At 44.6% G+C, this 16,991-nt stretch overlaps 1 protein-coding gene across 3 annotated transcripts in view; it reads left to right on the top strand.

The window, feature by feature from the left end:
* cerkl (CERK like autophagy regulator) overlaps nucleotides 1-16,991 on the top strand; it is a 272,030-nt gene that overhangs the window by 124,340 nt on the left and 130,699 nt on the right. For all 3 annotated transcript variants that reach the window (XM_070875804.1, XM_070875803.1, XM_070875801.1), the window contains one exon: nucleotides 8,081-8,144. In XM_070875804.1, coding sequence (XP_070731905.1) covers nucleotides 8,081-8,144 — 64 coding nt within the window. The remainder of the gene's footprint in view (nucleotides 1-8,080; nucleotides 8,145-16,991) is intronic.

Below are 16,991 nucleotides of genomic sequence, written 5' to 3'. Positions count from 1 at the left end.
TCCTCTGTAAATTACTGAAAGTTGCTGAGATTCGACATGCTGAGTGTGTAGTTCGTGACTTCGTATCCTCGTCGCCAGTTGTGGTGTATGTAGGCACCTTTAATAATGACTCCACGAGGCAGGGTATGATACTAAAACTGTGTAGACTGTAGTCCTTTATTTGCAGCTCTTCGAGTGAGGACACCAAGCTGTGAGCTCTCTTTTATACTGGGTTACCTGCAGTGTGCAGGTAACCCTTAGGTCTCCAGCAGCAGCACCGTCTGGTCTATAGGTAAGGTATGTACAGTATAAGGGTACATTCAGTGTTACATAACAGTGTTACAGACATCACACAGCAAACAAGATGTATATATAACAGTGGACAAAAGGGGAGAAATGAAAGACGGCACAGCTCAGTGACAGGAAGGGGAGAAGACAGGAGAGAAGTGCTTGAGAGGGACTCAAATAAAATGGAAATAGAAGTAATAGATCAGATCTGGAGCAACAACCAAAATGCACATGAGAATGGATACTGAGAGAATTCAGATTAAGTCGGCATGGCAGAGGTATGGGGACATGTCTTGGTTGTCAATGAAGGACAGAGAGAAGTCAATATGAAATAGTCCAGAGTTAAAATCTGAGATCCTGTGAGGAGATGAATATAGACTTGTAAAAAAAAATGCATTTATGCAGCACCTTTCATGACCTCAGGACGTCCCAAAGCGCTTTACAGCCTGTAAAGTACTTTTGAAGTGTCGTCTCTGTTGTAATGTAGGAAACATGATCGGCAATTTGCGCACAGCAAGGTCCCACAAACAGCAATGTGATAATGACCAGATAATCTATTTGAGACAGGATGAAGTCAGCTTGGAACACCTAGGAGCCAGTTGTGGAGACTGTGTGGATCTAGAAGCTGTTGGAGGGGCATAGCATCAGTAGCCTACTGGTCCATTCTACTGGAGGTTGTCCAATGGAAGCAAAGGTAAAGTCAAGAGTCAACCATGAGCAGCAGAGCTTGATCCAGGGGTACAGTGGAGTTGCATAGTGGCCTCAGGTGTTCACAGTGTGTACCAGTGGATTTGGATCGCATAGGAGCAAGTAAGTGAAATCCAAGGAACGAGCAATGACGTGCAGAGTGCCAGGCAAAAATGAAAGGTGAATCCAGGGGATCAGTGCAGATGAGTGAGCAGGTACGAGGTACAGCTGTAGGGAGATGAGGAGCACACAAAATCAGGAGCTTGAGAAGCCAATCCAGTGAAGGGTGACTGAGGAGTTCTATAGGATGTGAAGTCAGTGATCACCGGAAGCAAGGTTAAATTGGCAAAGCAGAGATGATTCCGTCACATGGGAGCAGAATCCAGAGCTGGATGGGAATGGGCAGGAATAGATCAGATCTAGCTTAGGGTAGAGTGAAAATTCGCAGCAGAAGGAGGTGCAGAAATCTGAGTCTGCAGAGGCAGACTGGGTGTTGGAAAAATGACAGTCCAGCAGAGAATACAGTTTCAGTACAAAAGTGGTGGTGAAGGTGGAGGTTATAGTAAAGTCCAGAATTCAGTAGATAAAGTGGACATCTGTCCAGGACACAACACAACACCAGAGGAAAGCGGTGCACTGAAATATAATTCTGAAGTGCCGCAGTTGGGGAATGGGCAGTGCAGGCTACAACAAGTTACCTTAAACTAAACGAGATTGAATGGCAGAGTAGAGTTACGGCAGCCAAGGCAAATAGTGTAGTCCTAATAGCAGGGAGTCCAGGTGTCTGGGAAATCAAATGTGAGCCGAGTTCCAGCTGTTGAAAACAGGTAACAATACTGAGCAAGCTAGATCGGGAGATGGGCAACATGTTCTGTAAAGGTAGTTTTACATTTTAAACTCTGTACAGCTAGCTTGAATTTGTAAATTGAGCTGAAATGTATTCCGGATTAGGGTCAACAGACTGGATTTTTGGCTTTTTGCGATTTTGCCCGTTTTCGGCTGCACACTGCAGTGAAATTAAAATGTTAGCGCCGGGTTAGCATTAGCGCCATGAGGCTGGTAGCCTCCACCAGTGACACTGGACTCCCAGAGAGTGTGGCGAGAACCCTTTCCGAATATGGTGCATGACAGGCACAAGCTCTGCTTCAGCTTGGGCAGGTGATGCAGTCCATAAACCCTTCTGTCATACTCTCCGCGTTCCTCAGTGTTGACACCAGACCCACACCACCTGTGACTGGTGACGCCGATGAAGAGGCTCACCAGTCAGAAGCCGGGCCTTCCATGCCACGAGCTGGTCCAGTGTCTCCCCAGGCGGTGTCTCCAATGTCTCTCCCCCTAACAAAGCAACGCTCTGGCAACTTTGCTGCACACCTTCATGGTGCCACTTTGGGTACGAGCAGCACGCAAGAGAGGGGGGGAAAGCTGGTGGTAAAAGACAGTGGGGCAGGGGTTACTGCATTATGTTCTGCATTCTGTTGGTTATAATGTTGTTGTTTAATCACACTGCTGAATGCAGACAATTTGTGTTATTTTATTAAAGTTTCAAAGTTTGCAAATTATGTTAACAAAGTTATAAAAGTTTACAATGTAAAATTCTTTTGTTCACCTTAACCATTCCTGTGTCGTGTCTCATTTGCAGAATAAGAGGGGGAATAGTCAACATGGTGGCCAGGCAATGGTCAAACGTGCCGTTCGCTCTTCAAGCAAAGCGTTCAATTATAATGCTTTTACAGCGGTGAAATTTCCACGATGCCTGCCCTGTGGTTGTGGTGGGGGTGGTGGTGGCATGGGTTCCTCGCCAGGCTCATCATCCTCCTCCTCCTCCTCCCCCCCCCCCCCCTCTCCTGAGGTGGTTCTGCAATCCACATTGGCAAATCTTGTCCCCTCATGATGGCTAAGTTGTGTAGCATGCAGCACACCACAATGAACTCAGAGACCTGCTGAGGGGATTATTGCAGGCAGCCTCCAGAGTGGTCCAGGCATCGGAAGCGCTGCTTGAGCACTCCAATTGTCTTCAACGATGTTTTGTGTGGCTGCATGTCTCTCATTATAGCGATGCTCGGCTTCTGTCTGAGGGTTCCGGATGGGGGTCATGAGCCAAGTGGCGAGGCTATAACCTTTGGCCCCCAGCATCCAGCTCTGGCCTTGTGGTTGATGCTGGAACATGCCTGAGACAGTGCTCTCAGGCAAGATGAAACCACCATGGATGCTCTCTGGGTATTGGGCATTGATTCCATGATGCGCTGAGTATGGTCGCAGACATCTGCATGTTCATGGAGTGGAATCCCTTTTGGTTTCGGTAAACATCTGGATTCTGTAAAGGTGTTCGCAGGGTGATGTGCATACAGTCAATGGCACCCTGAACCTTGAGGAAGCCAGCAAATCATCCAAAACCTACAGCCCTCTCATTTTGGGTCATTGGGAAGTTTATGAAGTCCATCTTGCATGCGTAGAGTGCAGTCATCATCATCATAAGAGGCCCTTCGAAGTCGAGGATGACTTGTTTCCACACTATAAATGAATTCTCAGGTGATTGAAGAGTCCAATGTGGGACCTACAGTCTCTGTCACAGATGGGGCAGACGGTGGTTGAAGGAATGGGTGGGTGGGGAGCCTGGGTTGTCGCACGCTCCTTCCGCTGTCTACGTTTGGTTCCCGCTTGCTCTTGCCGATGAGACTCGAGGTATTCAGCGCTCTCCCGGATGCTCTTCCTCCACTTTGGGTGATCTTGGGCCAGGGATTCCCAGGTATCGGTGGGGATGTTGCACTTTTTCAAGGAGGCTTTGAGGGTGTCCTTGAAGCGTTTCCTCTGCCCACCTGGGACTCGCTTGCCGTGTCGAAGCTCCGAGTAGAGCGCTTGCTTTGGAAGTCTTGCGTAAGGCATGCGGACACTGTGGCCCGCCCAGCGGAGCTGATCGAGCGTGGTCAGTGCTTCGATGCTAGGGATGTTGGCCTGAGCGAGAACACTGACGTTGGTGCGCCTATCCTGCTAGTGGATTTGCAGGATCTTGCGGAGGCAGCGTTGGTGGTACTTCTCTAGTGTTTTGAGGTAGTCACTTGGCGAATGTAGCAATGTGTAGCATGCTGTGAGATGGAGCATATGTCCCCCGCTGATGCCTGAAAGGAGCCGGAGGCAAAGAAGGTAAGTGCTGCAGTCAGCTTTACCTTGACGGGCAATGCAGTCCTGTTGCCATTGGTAGGCTGTAGGTCTGCCAGTATGAGCTGGCATATCTCTGTCAGCACTTCTTTTCGGAAGCGCAGCCTTCTAATGCACTGTGCTTCAGAGAGCTGCAGGTATGAGCGATGTTCCCTGTAAAGTCGTTGGGGGTAAGGCCACCTCCCCATACGTCTGCGACCTCTTTGATTACGTTGAAAATGATCATCAATAAGCCTTCTTCTAGCTCGACGCCATATAAATATAGTAGCCAGGATTAATGGCTGACAAAGTATGGTCCCCATCTTTTAAAATGTCCTTTAAAACAAACTTCACAATGAAAAGTATGCAGTAACGCAGCGTTCTTCTCCCAAAGCTTTTACTCACTTCCGTTTCCAAGATGGCACTGTTAGCGCCTGGTGCACCTGAGGTGCGACTGCTTTTTGCTGGCGGGTTCCCAGGCGGATGCTAAATTGGATGATATGCTCGTAAGTTCTGCCCGGGGCACTAGCGCAGTGATGCACAATGATTTATGTCATCCAAACGGTGAAAACAGCGGGCGGGCACGAAGTTTTAGCGTCACCGCAAAACCATTGCCGAAAGTTCGGCCCGGGCGCAAAATCTTGTGCGCCTTGTTTCACGCCAAAAAAATATATTTTTGCGCCTTGCCCAGGCGCTAAACTGAGCGCAAATGAGACAAAAGTCCAGCCCAACGGGCCTTAAGCAGCAGCTACTAATGTTGACTCTAAGGCTGTGAAAAATGTGTATTCATTCCATTTACTGTTGCAGATAGACATGAGGCCCTAGTTTTTCCTCCTCAATACTGTCCCAAATCAGGTGGGATAGTAGCAGAAGCAGTGGGAGAAATCAGAACCAACCGCATCATCCCCACTCCAATCTTAAATTCCCTTTCCCAGTCCCTCCTTAGATCACTGCTGAGCGCCACTTCTGCCCCCCACCAAAGAAATACTGGCAGGGAGGCGCTGGGTTCCTGACCCTTTTCCCTCCCATCTGCTGTTGCCCAGCACACCAGTAAAGGCTGGCAGTATTCTTTGGAGTAGTGGTAGGAAGGACCTGAAGTCCCTTGATGGAGGGAGAGGGACTAGTCGTGGCTTCCTTTGCTTCCATTTTGGCCCAATTACTTGCCTGCTGAAGGCCTCTCAGTCTTGCACACTATACATGGAATTGATTTGAAAACAATGAACTGCCAAAATTTGGGTACCAAGAAGTTGTTTCTCTACAGGCTTTATGTTTCGGGTGGGCAGTGGGTGGGGCAATTGGAGGACGGAGCAGCTAGTAGGAAATTTTTTGTGCGGGCAAGGACGAATAATCCTGACCACACGCACATCATTGGCAAGGCTGGTTAGGAACATTGTCCTGAGCAGTCTACAATAGTCCCTTTAAGGACCACTAGTTCAGCTGCTCAACACTCAGTTTTACTGGGCAGTGCCTCCACCCAGTGGAAGACCAAAATTGCATCAGGGTCCTAAATATAGCGTAGGATTTAAATATTTTAATGAGGCTCCTGCCTGTTTCGTGCGGGAGTGCTGACTCTTATTTTAAGGCCCACTTAAAAACCGAGTTGAGTGGATCTGGGGCAGCAAGTTAGCGGTAATTTTAAATAAATTGTCTGCCAACATGTCTATTCACGCTAAAAAACGGAAGGCAAATGAAAAGTGCCTCCATAATCTTAAATGTTAGTGATACTAAAAATAAATATTTATACTGCTTTTCAGATTGCGTCTAAATTATGCAGTAATCAATTAGCCCTTTGAATACTCAATGATGTTTGCAGGTTTTAAAAACATAACTCAAGATCTATGACCTGAATGTTTCTACCATTCTAATGTAGAATATTTTTAAAATGAAAGAAGTAAATGCATTACACCACAACATGTTTCTTAATTTAAAGTATATGAGGAGAAATTCACTATCATCCCATTTGGGGCACTACCTTTTAAAAATGTGAAAAGTTAGCACCAGGCGCTAATGATTTCAAACTTTTACAAAATTTGCCTTTTGTGCTACAAGAATGAAGTGAAGCGCCAGATCAAGGGCTCCACTTCCTTCTTGAAGCGCAATCAGCAGCAGGCGGGGCGGTGATCTCAGCAGTGCTGCACACTGGGCCATGCAGCGCTGCTACGTTGAAAGGCTCCTTCTCTCCCTTAAAGGGAAGGGCCATCGCTGCAGGCTCTGCAAAATAAAAAGTATCTACCTGGACCACCACAGCAGTCGTGATGCCGCGCAATTAGCCCGGCACTTGACAAGAGTGCCGGGTTGATCAATTGCGGACAGGAACCGGTGAAAAATAAAGGCACGTTTATTTTAGTTACCTCGGCCATCTCGCTTTTAAGCATCACCCCCGAAGCAGCCGACCACCTGATGCACGCCTCCTGTAGCTGTCAGTGTTTTTCACCGGCGCTGCTGCACGGGGCAGAAGGCAATTTTAGATCTGGGGCGATGCGCACAGCGATGACATTACGATCTCCAGGCAAAGGAGATCGGGGCGCAATGCTGCAGCGCTGCCGGAAAACTCCCGCTGACTATGGCGGGAGTCGATGTCATCACCGCGCCCGGTCGCAAAGCCATTTGCACAAAGGCACCCAATTTCCCCCCCTATATTTTGAATAAAGAAACATGCAATCTTTGAGTTTTTGATTTTGTTTCAGATAGTAATCCCTGAAGGATTAATGAATTGCCTTTTTAAGAAGTTGAATAATGAAACTGTTTTCTTGCATAACTACAGATATGCCAGTATATTGTGCTGAGCAGCTTTATTTACTGGGCCACGTGTGCAGTGGAAATCATTGGTGCTCTAATCCAATTTATTTAACTGTTCACTACTCCCCCTACAGTTGCATTGACTGACTTACACTGAATTTTTTGCAGTTATTTTGTGATACAGATGGACTTGCTGGCAATTAAATGCAAAATGGAGTTTGTCAAACTGAGATAGTTAATTGCTTTTGTCTTGCTCATTCTAAAAGAAAAATACTTCTTAGTACTAACCCAATATGTTACAATTTCAAGCAGATGTGATGTGTTCATGCAGTGATAGTCTGTTATATTTATATTAAGTATATTTATGTAAGTGCACTTAATGTAAGGGAGACTAGGCATTGTAAACAGTACCCTTAATCCTTCAATGGTGGTTTGAACTAAGCTGATCAACTTTTACGTGTTTTTAAAATAGTATATTGCTGAAGTTATGACCAGAAGCACACTGGTACCGGAAAACAGACAAGCGTGAAAGATTAATGTAATCTTGCAGATAATGATGCACATTCTTACACAAAAAATCCATCTGCAAGTGTCATGTCAGTCAGCAGAAATCTTTGATGGGTAGATGCAGCTGAGCCGTCTCTTCTGGCAAAGCTGCCCTAGAAAATGCTAAATGTAGTTATGATGCTTCGTGCCATCTGCAGCATGCCAGCTCATCCCATCTTCATTGGCATTTAGAATGCCACATAGGGCATAAACACAGTAGAGATGGCAATGTGGAATGACAGATTCAGACCCTCTGGAGAATGCAGGCTCTGGTGTGTAGCTTTGCCACCTTCCCCCTACTATCATTTGATGTTGTCACTGGTGTTTTGCTGCACTTCATATTTTTACATTCAAGGTAATATTTCTATTCCTATTACTCTAATTATAAATTAACTTAACCTTAAAAATTAAACTGCACAGAATCTAATTATAGTATGCGGAAGATAGATAATTAGAAGATGCTATACAGGAGTATTCAATTTTGGAAAAATCAGTACTAACTGCTTTGGCATCTAATTGTGTTTTGCATTGCTTTTTTCTTAATTATATTAAATACACTTTCTAGTATAATTTGCCTTTTATAGTCTTACCATATGTTCATACATATGGCAAGCACAAGTTCAATGGTACCGAATGTTTTTTTAAAGTGTTGTCAAATCTTCAGATTACTTCATTTTCGATTCCTGACCAGGTCTTTCTTTTGTAGTTACAGAGTATGAAGGACATGCTTTTTCAGCTCTCAAGGAATGTGATATTCAAGAATTTGATGGGTATGTAAACCCTGAACCAAAGCCATCAAAATATTTGTTGAATTCTGTCAATCTGTCATATGTTTCTGCTGAAAGTATCTCCTCTTCCAAATGGTTTTCTAATACTTATCAACAATGCAATAACTAAATAACAATAATCAGCCATTTGCAATTGAAGTAATTTTTTTTAGACAAAGAAATCTTTGTGTATAGTCACAGCAGGTGGGAGTTTAATTACCTGTTCTGTAAGCAGTGATGAAGTACCTTCATGTAAAGGACTGCTGGTATCGAGGTTTTATACAATAGTTTATCTCCCTGGTGCTTACATTAGAGTCAAATTTAGCTCTCCTTTAATATTTTCTGCCCTTGCTTACAATGTATAGTGGTGACGCTATCATATGTGGTCGAGGACTTAAACATTGTCATCCTCTGTTCATGAAGAAAAGGTGATAAAGCTGACTCTTGCCTAAATCAGAGCTAACATCTGCATTTCATACTTCCAAGATAGTCTGTCACAACTGAGACGTTTCATATCAACCCTTTGACTACTGAATAGCTTTTCAGGTTTCAATAAATATTCTTTTGTATGGTAATTGCAAAAAATGATTAGCGCATGTTTTTTAAAAAATAATTTTAACATGTAGCTACCTTGTGTTGAGCCACTACCTTAAGACTCTTTTTTTTCTTAGCTATCTGTCACTGGTCCATTTAATCTAAAGTCTCGCTCTGTGTCAGTCCTCACTCATAATGGCTGCCACTCCAAACCCAGGCTCTTCACTTCTTTTTTTCACATTCCTCACCCTGCACTGCAGACCACAGCAAACGGCCAGTGTGATCTCCTGGTTGGGTTGGTAAGGAATTTTCCCAGATTTTTTCCCCAATTGGCTTGGGTTTTTATCTGGTTTTTTGCCTCTCCCAGGAGATCGCACGGCTCCAGGCGAGGAGAACTCTGCTGTGTGACATCATATTAAGGCAGGTGAGTGATTGGTAGTGATTGTGGGCTAAGTTTTTCTTCTTTCTTTTAAATTAACACATAGCATATAACTAAATACTAAAAACTAACCTTTATTTGTTTAAGTAATTTAATAAACTATATAGGTAAATATTTGATTAATGCTAAACTAATTAATTAAATTAAATAATGGGGAAACAGGAGATATGTTGCTACTGCAATATGTGGGAGCTTCTGGATGTTTTGGTCCAGGGCGACTACATCTATGGTAAGTGTCTGCGGCTCGACCAACTTCAGCTCCGAATTGAGGAGCTGGAGTCCGAGCTACAGACATTGCGAGAAATCAGGGAAGGAGAAAGTTACCTGGACCTTTTGCTCCAGGAGGCAGCCACACCCTCTAGATTAAATACTTTAGAATTGACATGTGGTGAGGGACAGGAGGGTATGACTGTGAGTGAAGCAGGTAAGGGGATCCAGGAGGTAGTATTGCAGGAGCCTCAGTCCCTGCACTTGTCCAATAGATTTGACATTTTTGCAACCCTTGAGGACAAGTGTGCAGACTGCAGGGTGGATGAGCAAACTGACTAAGGTACTGTGGTGCAGAAAGCCATTCGAGTCGAGGGAGTAAAGAGGCAGGTGGTTGTAGTAGGGATTCGTGGGGCACTGGCACCAATACTCGGTAAAGAGCGAGCTGATCCATGGGGTCAGGTTACACCTGAACTATGCTGGGACCAGAGTTCTAGTGAACCGAATAACTAGGGAGGTAGACAGGGCTTTAAGCTAAATAAAGGGTGGGAGGGGGGGGAATTGGGGGTGAGAGGACAGTCGCAGTAGAGAGCAATCTAAAATGCTAAAGAGAAAAGAAAAGGAAGCAATGCAGGAAAGTGATTGTTGTAAGTATAACCAGATTATGTCGGGAAGGGACAGAGCATACAAACAAAAGAGTGCTCTAACCAATAGGGTCCAGGTAAAAAAAAATAGCGATAAGACAAATAGGACTATAGTCCAAAATAATGTTAAGATGTCTAATAATGTTAAAAAGACAAATTGAAAAGGATTATATCTGAATGCACGAAGCATCTGTAATAAGATAAACGAATTAACAGCGCAACGAGAAAGCAGAATGGGGTACTGAAGTCGCATGTTCAGCCATGAACTCATTGAATGGCGGTGCAGGCTCGGAGGGCCGAATGGCGTACTCCTGCACCTATTTTCTATGTTCTATGTTTCTATGTAAACGAATATGATATAGTTGCAATTACGGAGACATGGTTGCAGGGTGACCAGGGTTGGGAACTGAATATCCAAGAATATTCGATATTTAGGAAGGACAGGCAAAAAGGAAGAGGGGATGGTGTGGTGTTATTAGTAAAAGATGAAATCAGAGTAATAGTGAGAAAGGATATTGGCTCAGAAAATCAAGATGTAGAATTAGTCTGGATGGAGCTAAGGAGCACCAAGGGGCAGAAAACATTGGTGGGATTTGGCTATAGGCCTCCAAACAGTAGTGGTAGTGTCGGGAACGGCATCAAACAGGAAATCAGAGATGCATGTAACAAGGCTACTACAGTAATTGTAGGTGACTTTAATCTCCATATAGACTGGCCAAACCAAATTAGTAATAATACTGTGGAAGATGAATTCCTGGAGTGGGTACGAGATGTTTTTTTAGACCAGTATGTTGAGGAACCTACTGGGGAACAGGCTATCCTAGTTTGGGTATTGTGTAATGAGAAGGGGTTAATTAGCAGTCTTGTTGTGTGGGGTCCTTTAGGGAAGAGTAACCATAAAATTATTGAATTCTTTGTTAAGATGGAAAGTGAAGTCGTCCAATCCGAAACTAGGGTACTAAATCTAAACAAAGGAAACTATGAAGGTATGAGGAATGAATTGGCTATGATAGATTGGGAAGATTCATTAAAAGGCATGACGATGGATAGGCAATGGCTAATACTTAAGCATGAATTGCAACAGTTATACATTCCTTTCTAGCGAAAAAAAAAGGAAAAGGCCCAACCATGGCTAACAAAAGAAATTGAGGATAGTATTAGATCCAAAGAGGAGTTATACAAAGTTGCCAGAAAAAGTAGCAAGCCAGATGATTGGGAGCAGTTTAAAAATCAGCGAAAAAGGACCAAGAGATTGATTAAGAGGGGAAAAATAGAGTATGAGAGTAAACTTGCAAGGAACATAAAAACCGACTGCAAAAGTTTCTACAAGTACATAAAAAGAAAAACATTAGTGAAGACAAATGTAGGTCCTTTACAGTCAGAAACAGGAGAATTTGTAATGGGGAACAAGGAAATGGCAGAACAATTAAATAAATACTTCGGTTCTGTCTTCATGGAAGAGGATACAAATAACGTTCCAGAAATGCTAGGGAACCAAGAGTCCAGTGAGCAAGAGGAATTAAAGGAAATGATTATTAGTAAGAAAATAGTGCTGGAGAAACTAATGGGACTGAAAGCTGATAAATCCCCCAGGGCCTGATGATCTGCATTCCAAAGTACTGAAAGAGGTAACCATGGAAATAGTAGATGCATTAGTTGTCATCTTCCAAAATTCTATAGATTATGGAACAGTTCCTGCAGATTGGAGGGTGGCAAATGTAACCCCACTATTTAAAAAAGGAGGGAGAGAGAAAACGGGGAACTACAGACCGGTTACCCTGACATCAGTAGTAGGGAAAATACTGGAGTCTATTCATCATCATAGGCGGTCCCTCGAATGAAGATGACTTGCTTCCACATGAGCTCACAGATGTTTCAATGAAGGACCCGATGTTTCAGTCCTGAACTCCAATTAAAGGGGTGGAAGATGCCTGTGCGTGGATTTTTTTAACGTGTGGCGAACGTTGCACATCAGCCACCTCACGGGCTTGACAGAGCTAGGCCTTATCCAGTGGCAAAGGTTAACCAGGATGACTGGAGACCTGCTCTGCTGCACAGACCTAGTGCGCACACATATCGCAGTGTGGGCTGGCTTGTGCTGGCCCTGGGCCCTCAGCTCTTCTGGGCCCAGTACCCTCATTCGCCACACCTCCGCCACGATTTCGTGCCACTCTTTCGCTACAAGAACACTCGCCGCACGTCCTCCACGATCTCCCGCCGCACCGTGAATGCAATATTTCGATGTAGATCCTGAGGCTTTGTTTTCCCACTGCTGATCTGGTTTCCTCGCGGGGTCCTGGCCGAGATCGCTCTGCTTCGGTGTCGGGCTGATCGCATTATAAAGGATGTGATAAGGGCACATTTAGATAATATCAACGGGATTAAACAAAGTCAACATGGATTTATGAAAGGAAAATCATGTTTGACAAACCTACTGGAGTTTTTTGAGGATGTAATTGATAGAATATATAAGGGAGAACCAGTGGATGTTGTGTATTTAGATTTTCAGAAGGCCTTTGATAAAGTCTCACATAAGAGGTTAGTGTGCAAAATTAAAGCACATGGGATTGGGGGTAATGTATTGGCATGGATTGAAAATTGGTTAACTGACAGGAAACAGTAGGAATAAACGGGTCTTTTTCAGGGTGGCGGGCAGTGACTCGTGGGGTACCACAGGGTTCAGTGCTTGGGCCCCATCTATTCACAATATATATAAATGATTTGGATGAGGGAACCAAATGTAATATTTACAAGTTTGCTGACAGTACAAAACTAGGTGGGATTGTGAGTTGTGAGGAGGATGCAAAGATGCTGCAAGGCGATTTAGATAGGTTGAGTGAGTGGGCAACCACATGGCAGATGCAGTATAACGTGGATAAATGTGAAGTTATCCACTTTGGTAGGAAAAACATGAGGACAAAGTATTATTTAAATGGTGATGGCTTGGGAAGTGTCGATGTACAGAGGGACCTGGGTGTCCTTGTACACCAGTCATTGAAAGCAAACATGCAGGTACAGCAAGCAGTTAGGAAGGCAAATGGTATGTTGACCTTCATTGCAAGAGGATTTGAGTACAGGAGCAAGGATGTCTTACTACAGTTATACAGGGCCTTGGTGAGACAGCGAAGGTTCTGGAGTATTGTGTGCAGTTTTGGTCTCCTTACCTAAAAAAGGGTATACTTGCCATAGAGGGAGCGCAGCCCGCAGATCTAGCCATGGTTATGGAAGCATTTGAAAGCAAGCAATCACCCGTCACTGCCCGGCAGATAAAAACGTGGACAAGTCAGGACCCCTTATTATCTCAAGTCAAAAGCTGTGTGCTTCACGGGAGCTGGTCCAGTGTCCCAGTGGAAATGCAGGAAGAGATAAAGCCGTTCCAGCGGCGCAAAGTTGAAATGTCTATACAGGCAGACTGCCTTTTGTGGGGCAATCGAGTAGTGGCCCACAAGAAGGGCAGAGACATCTTCATCAATGACCTCCACAGTACCCACTCAGGCATCATAATGATGAAAGTGATAGTCAGACCCCACGTGTGGTGGCCCGGTATCGATGTGGACTTACAGTCCTGTGTTCACAGATGTAATACATGCTCGCAGTTAAGCAATGTACCCAGGGAGGCTGCGCTAAGTTTATGGTCTTGGACCTCCAAACTGTGGTCTAGGGTACACGTCGACTATGCAGGCCCGTTCTTGGGCAAAATGTTCCTTGTGGTTGTAGATGCGTACTCCAAGTGGATTGAATGTGAGATAATGTCGACTAGCACGTCCGCTGAGACTACTGAAAGCTTGCAAGCCATGTTTGCCACACATGGCTTACCTGATGTCCCAGTGTGCGACAAAGGGCCATGTTTTACCAGTGCTGAGTTCAAGGAATTCATGACCCGTAACGGGATCAAACATGTCACATCTGCCCCATTTAAACCAGCGTCCAATGCGAGGAGTATTCGGAATAAGATGGACGAATTAACTGTGCAGATAGCAGTTAACGGATACGATGTGGTTGGCATCACGGAGACATGGCTCCAGGGTGACCAAGGCTGGGAACTCAACATCCAAAGGTATTCAACATTTAGGAAAGATAGACAAAAAGGAAAAGGAGGCGGGGTGGCGTTGCTGGTTAAAGAGGAAATTAATGCAATTGTAAGGAAGGACATTAGCTTGGATGATGTGGAATCGGTATTGGTGGAGCTACGGAATACCAAAGGGCAGAAAACGCTAGTGGGAGTTGTGTACAGACCTCCAAACAGTAGTAGTGATGTTGGGGAGGGCATCAAACAGGAAATTAGGGGTGCATGCAATAAAGGTGCAGCAGTTATCATGGGTGACTTGAATATACATATAGATTGGGCTCACCAAACTGGAAACAATACGGTGGAGGAGGATTTCCTGGAGTGCATAAGGGATGGTTTTCTAGACCAATATGTCGAGGAACCAACTAGGGGGGAGGCCATCTTAGACTGGGTGTTGTGTAATGAGAGAGGATTAATTAGCAATCTCGTTGTGCGAGGCTCCTTGGGGAAGAGTGACCATAATATGGTGGAATTCTACATTAGGATGGAGAAGGAAACAGTTAATTAGGAGACCATGGTCCAGAACTTAAAGAAGGGTAACTTTGAAGGTATGAGGCGTGAATTGGCTAGGATAGATTGCCGAATGATACTTAAAGGGTTGACAGTGGATGGGCAATGGCAGACATTTAGCGACCGCATGGATGAACTACAACAATTGTACATCCCTGTCTGGCGTAAAAATAAAAAAGGGAAGGTGGCTCAACCGTGGCTATCAAGGGAAATCAGGGATAATATTAAAGCCAAGGAAGTGGCATACAAATTGGCCAGAAATAGCAGCGAACCAGGAAATTGGGAGAATTTTGGAACTCAGCAGAGGAGGACAAAGGGTTTGATTAGGGCAGGGAAAATAGAGTACGAGAGGAAGCTTGCAGGGAACATTAAAATGCTTGTATAGATATGTAAAGAGAAAAAGGTTAGTAAAGACAAACGTAGGTCCCCTGCAGTCAGAATCAGGGGAAGTCATAACTGGGAACAAAGAAATGGCAGACCAATTGAACAAGTACTTTGGTTCGGTATTCACTAAGGAGGACAACCTTCCGGATATAAACGGGGTCAGAGGGTCGAGTAAGAAGGAGGAACTGAGGGAAATCGTGTTGGGGAAATTGATGGGATTGAAGGCCGATAAATCCCCAGGGCCTGATGGTCTGCATCCCAGAGTACTTAAGGAGAAGGCCTTGGAAATAGCGGATGCATTGACAGTCATTTTCCAACATTCCATAGACTCTGGATCAGTTCCTATAGAGTGGAAGGTAGCCAATGTAACCCCACTTTTTAAAAAAAGGAGGGAAAGAGAAAACAGGGAATTATAGACCGGTCAGCCTGACCTCAGTAGTGGGTAAAATGATGGAATCAGTTATTAAGGATGTCATAGCAGCGCATTTGGAAAGAGGTGACATGATAGGTTCAAGTCAGCATGGATTTACATGAGAACATAAGAACATAAGAATTAGGAACAGGAGTAGGCCATCTAGCCCCTCGAGCCTGCTCCGCCATTCAACAAGATCATGGCTGATCTGGCCGTGGATTGAGCTCCACTTACCCACCTGCTCCCCGTAACCCTTAATTCCCTTATTGGTTAAAAATCTATCTGTCTGTGATTTGAATACATTCAATGAGCTAGCCTCAACTGCTTCCTTGGGCAGAGAATTCCACAGATTCACAACCTTCTGGGAGAAGAAATTCTTCTCAACTTGGTTTTAAATTGGCTCCCCCGTATTTTGAGGCTGTGCCCCCTAGTTCTAGTCTCTCCGACCAGTGGAAACAACCTCCCTGCCTCTATCTTGTCTATCCCTTTCATTATTTTAAATGTTTCAATAAGATCACCCCTCATCCTTCTGAACTCCAACGAGTAAAGACCCAATCTACTCAATCTACCATCATAAGGTAACCCTCTCATCTCCGGAATCAGCTGAGTGAATCGTCTCTGTACCCCCTCCAAAGCTAGTATATCCTTTCTTAAGTAAGGTGACCAAAACTGGACGCAGTACTCCAGGTGCGGCCTCACCAATACCCTGTACAGTTGCAGCAGGACCTCCCTGCTTTTGTACTCCATCCCTCTCGCAATGAAGGCCAACATTCCATTCGCCTTCCTGATTACCTGCTGCACCTGCAAACTAACTTTTGGGGATTCAGAGTTTCATGCACAAGGGCCCCAGGTCCCTATGCACCGCAGCATGTTGTAATTTCTCCCCATTCAAATAATATTCCCTTTTATTGTTTTTTTTCCAAGGTGGATGCCAAACCTTAGCCCATTGCCTTAACCTATCTAAATCTCTTTGCAGCCTCTCTGTGTCCTCTACGCAACCCGTTTTCCCACTAATCTTTGTATCATCTGCAAATTTTGTTTCACGACACTCTGTCCCCTCTTCCAGGTCATCTATGTATATTGTAAACAGTTATGGTCCCAGCACCGATCCCTGTGGCACACCACTCAGCACTGATTTCCAACCCGAAAAGGACCCATTTATCCCGACTCTCTGCTTTCTGTTAGCCAGCCAATTCTCTATCCATGCTAATACATTTCCTCTGACTCCGCGTACCTTTATCTTCTGCAGTAACCTTTTGTGTGGCACCTTATCGAATGCCTTTTGGAAATCTAAATACACCACATCCATCGGTACACCTCTATCCACCATGCTCGTTATATTGTGCTTGACAAATCTTCTGGAATTTTTTGAGGATTTTTCCAGTAGAGTGGACAAGGGAGAACCAGTTGATGTTGTGTATTTGGACTTTCAGAAGGCTTTCGACAAGGTCCCACACAAGAGATTAATGTGCAAAGTTAAAGCACATGGGATTGGGGGTAGTGTGCTGAAGTGGATTGAGAACTGGTTGGCAGACAGGAAGCAAAGAGAAGGAGTAAATGGGTACTTTTCAGAATGGCAGGCAGTGACTAGTGGGGTACCGCAAGGTTCTGTGCTGGGGCCCCAGCTGTTTACATTGTACATTAATGATTT

The sequence above is a fragment of the Pristiophorus japonicus genome, chromosome 3 (assembly GCF_044704955.1).
Source record: "Pristiophorus japonicus isolate sPriJap1 chromosome 3, sPriJap1.hap1, whole genome shotgun sequence".
NCBI lineage: Eukaryota > Metazoa > Chordata > Chondrichthyes > Pristiophoridae > Pristiophorus > Pristiophorus japonicus.
This window is presented reverse-complemented; position numbering and strand designations above follow the sequence as displayed.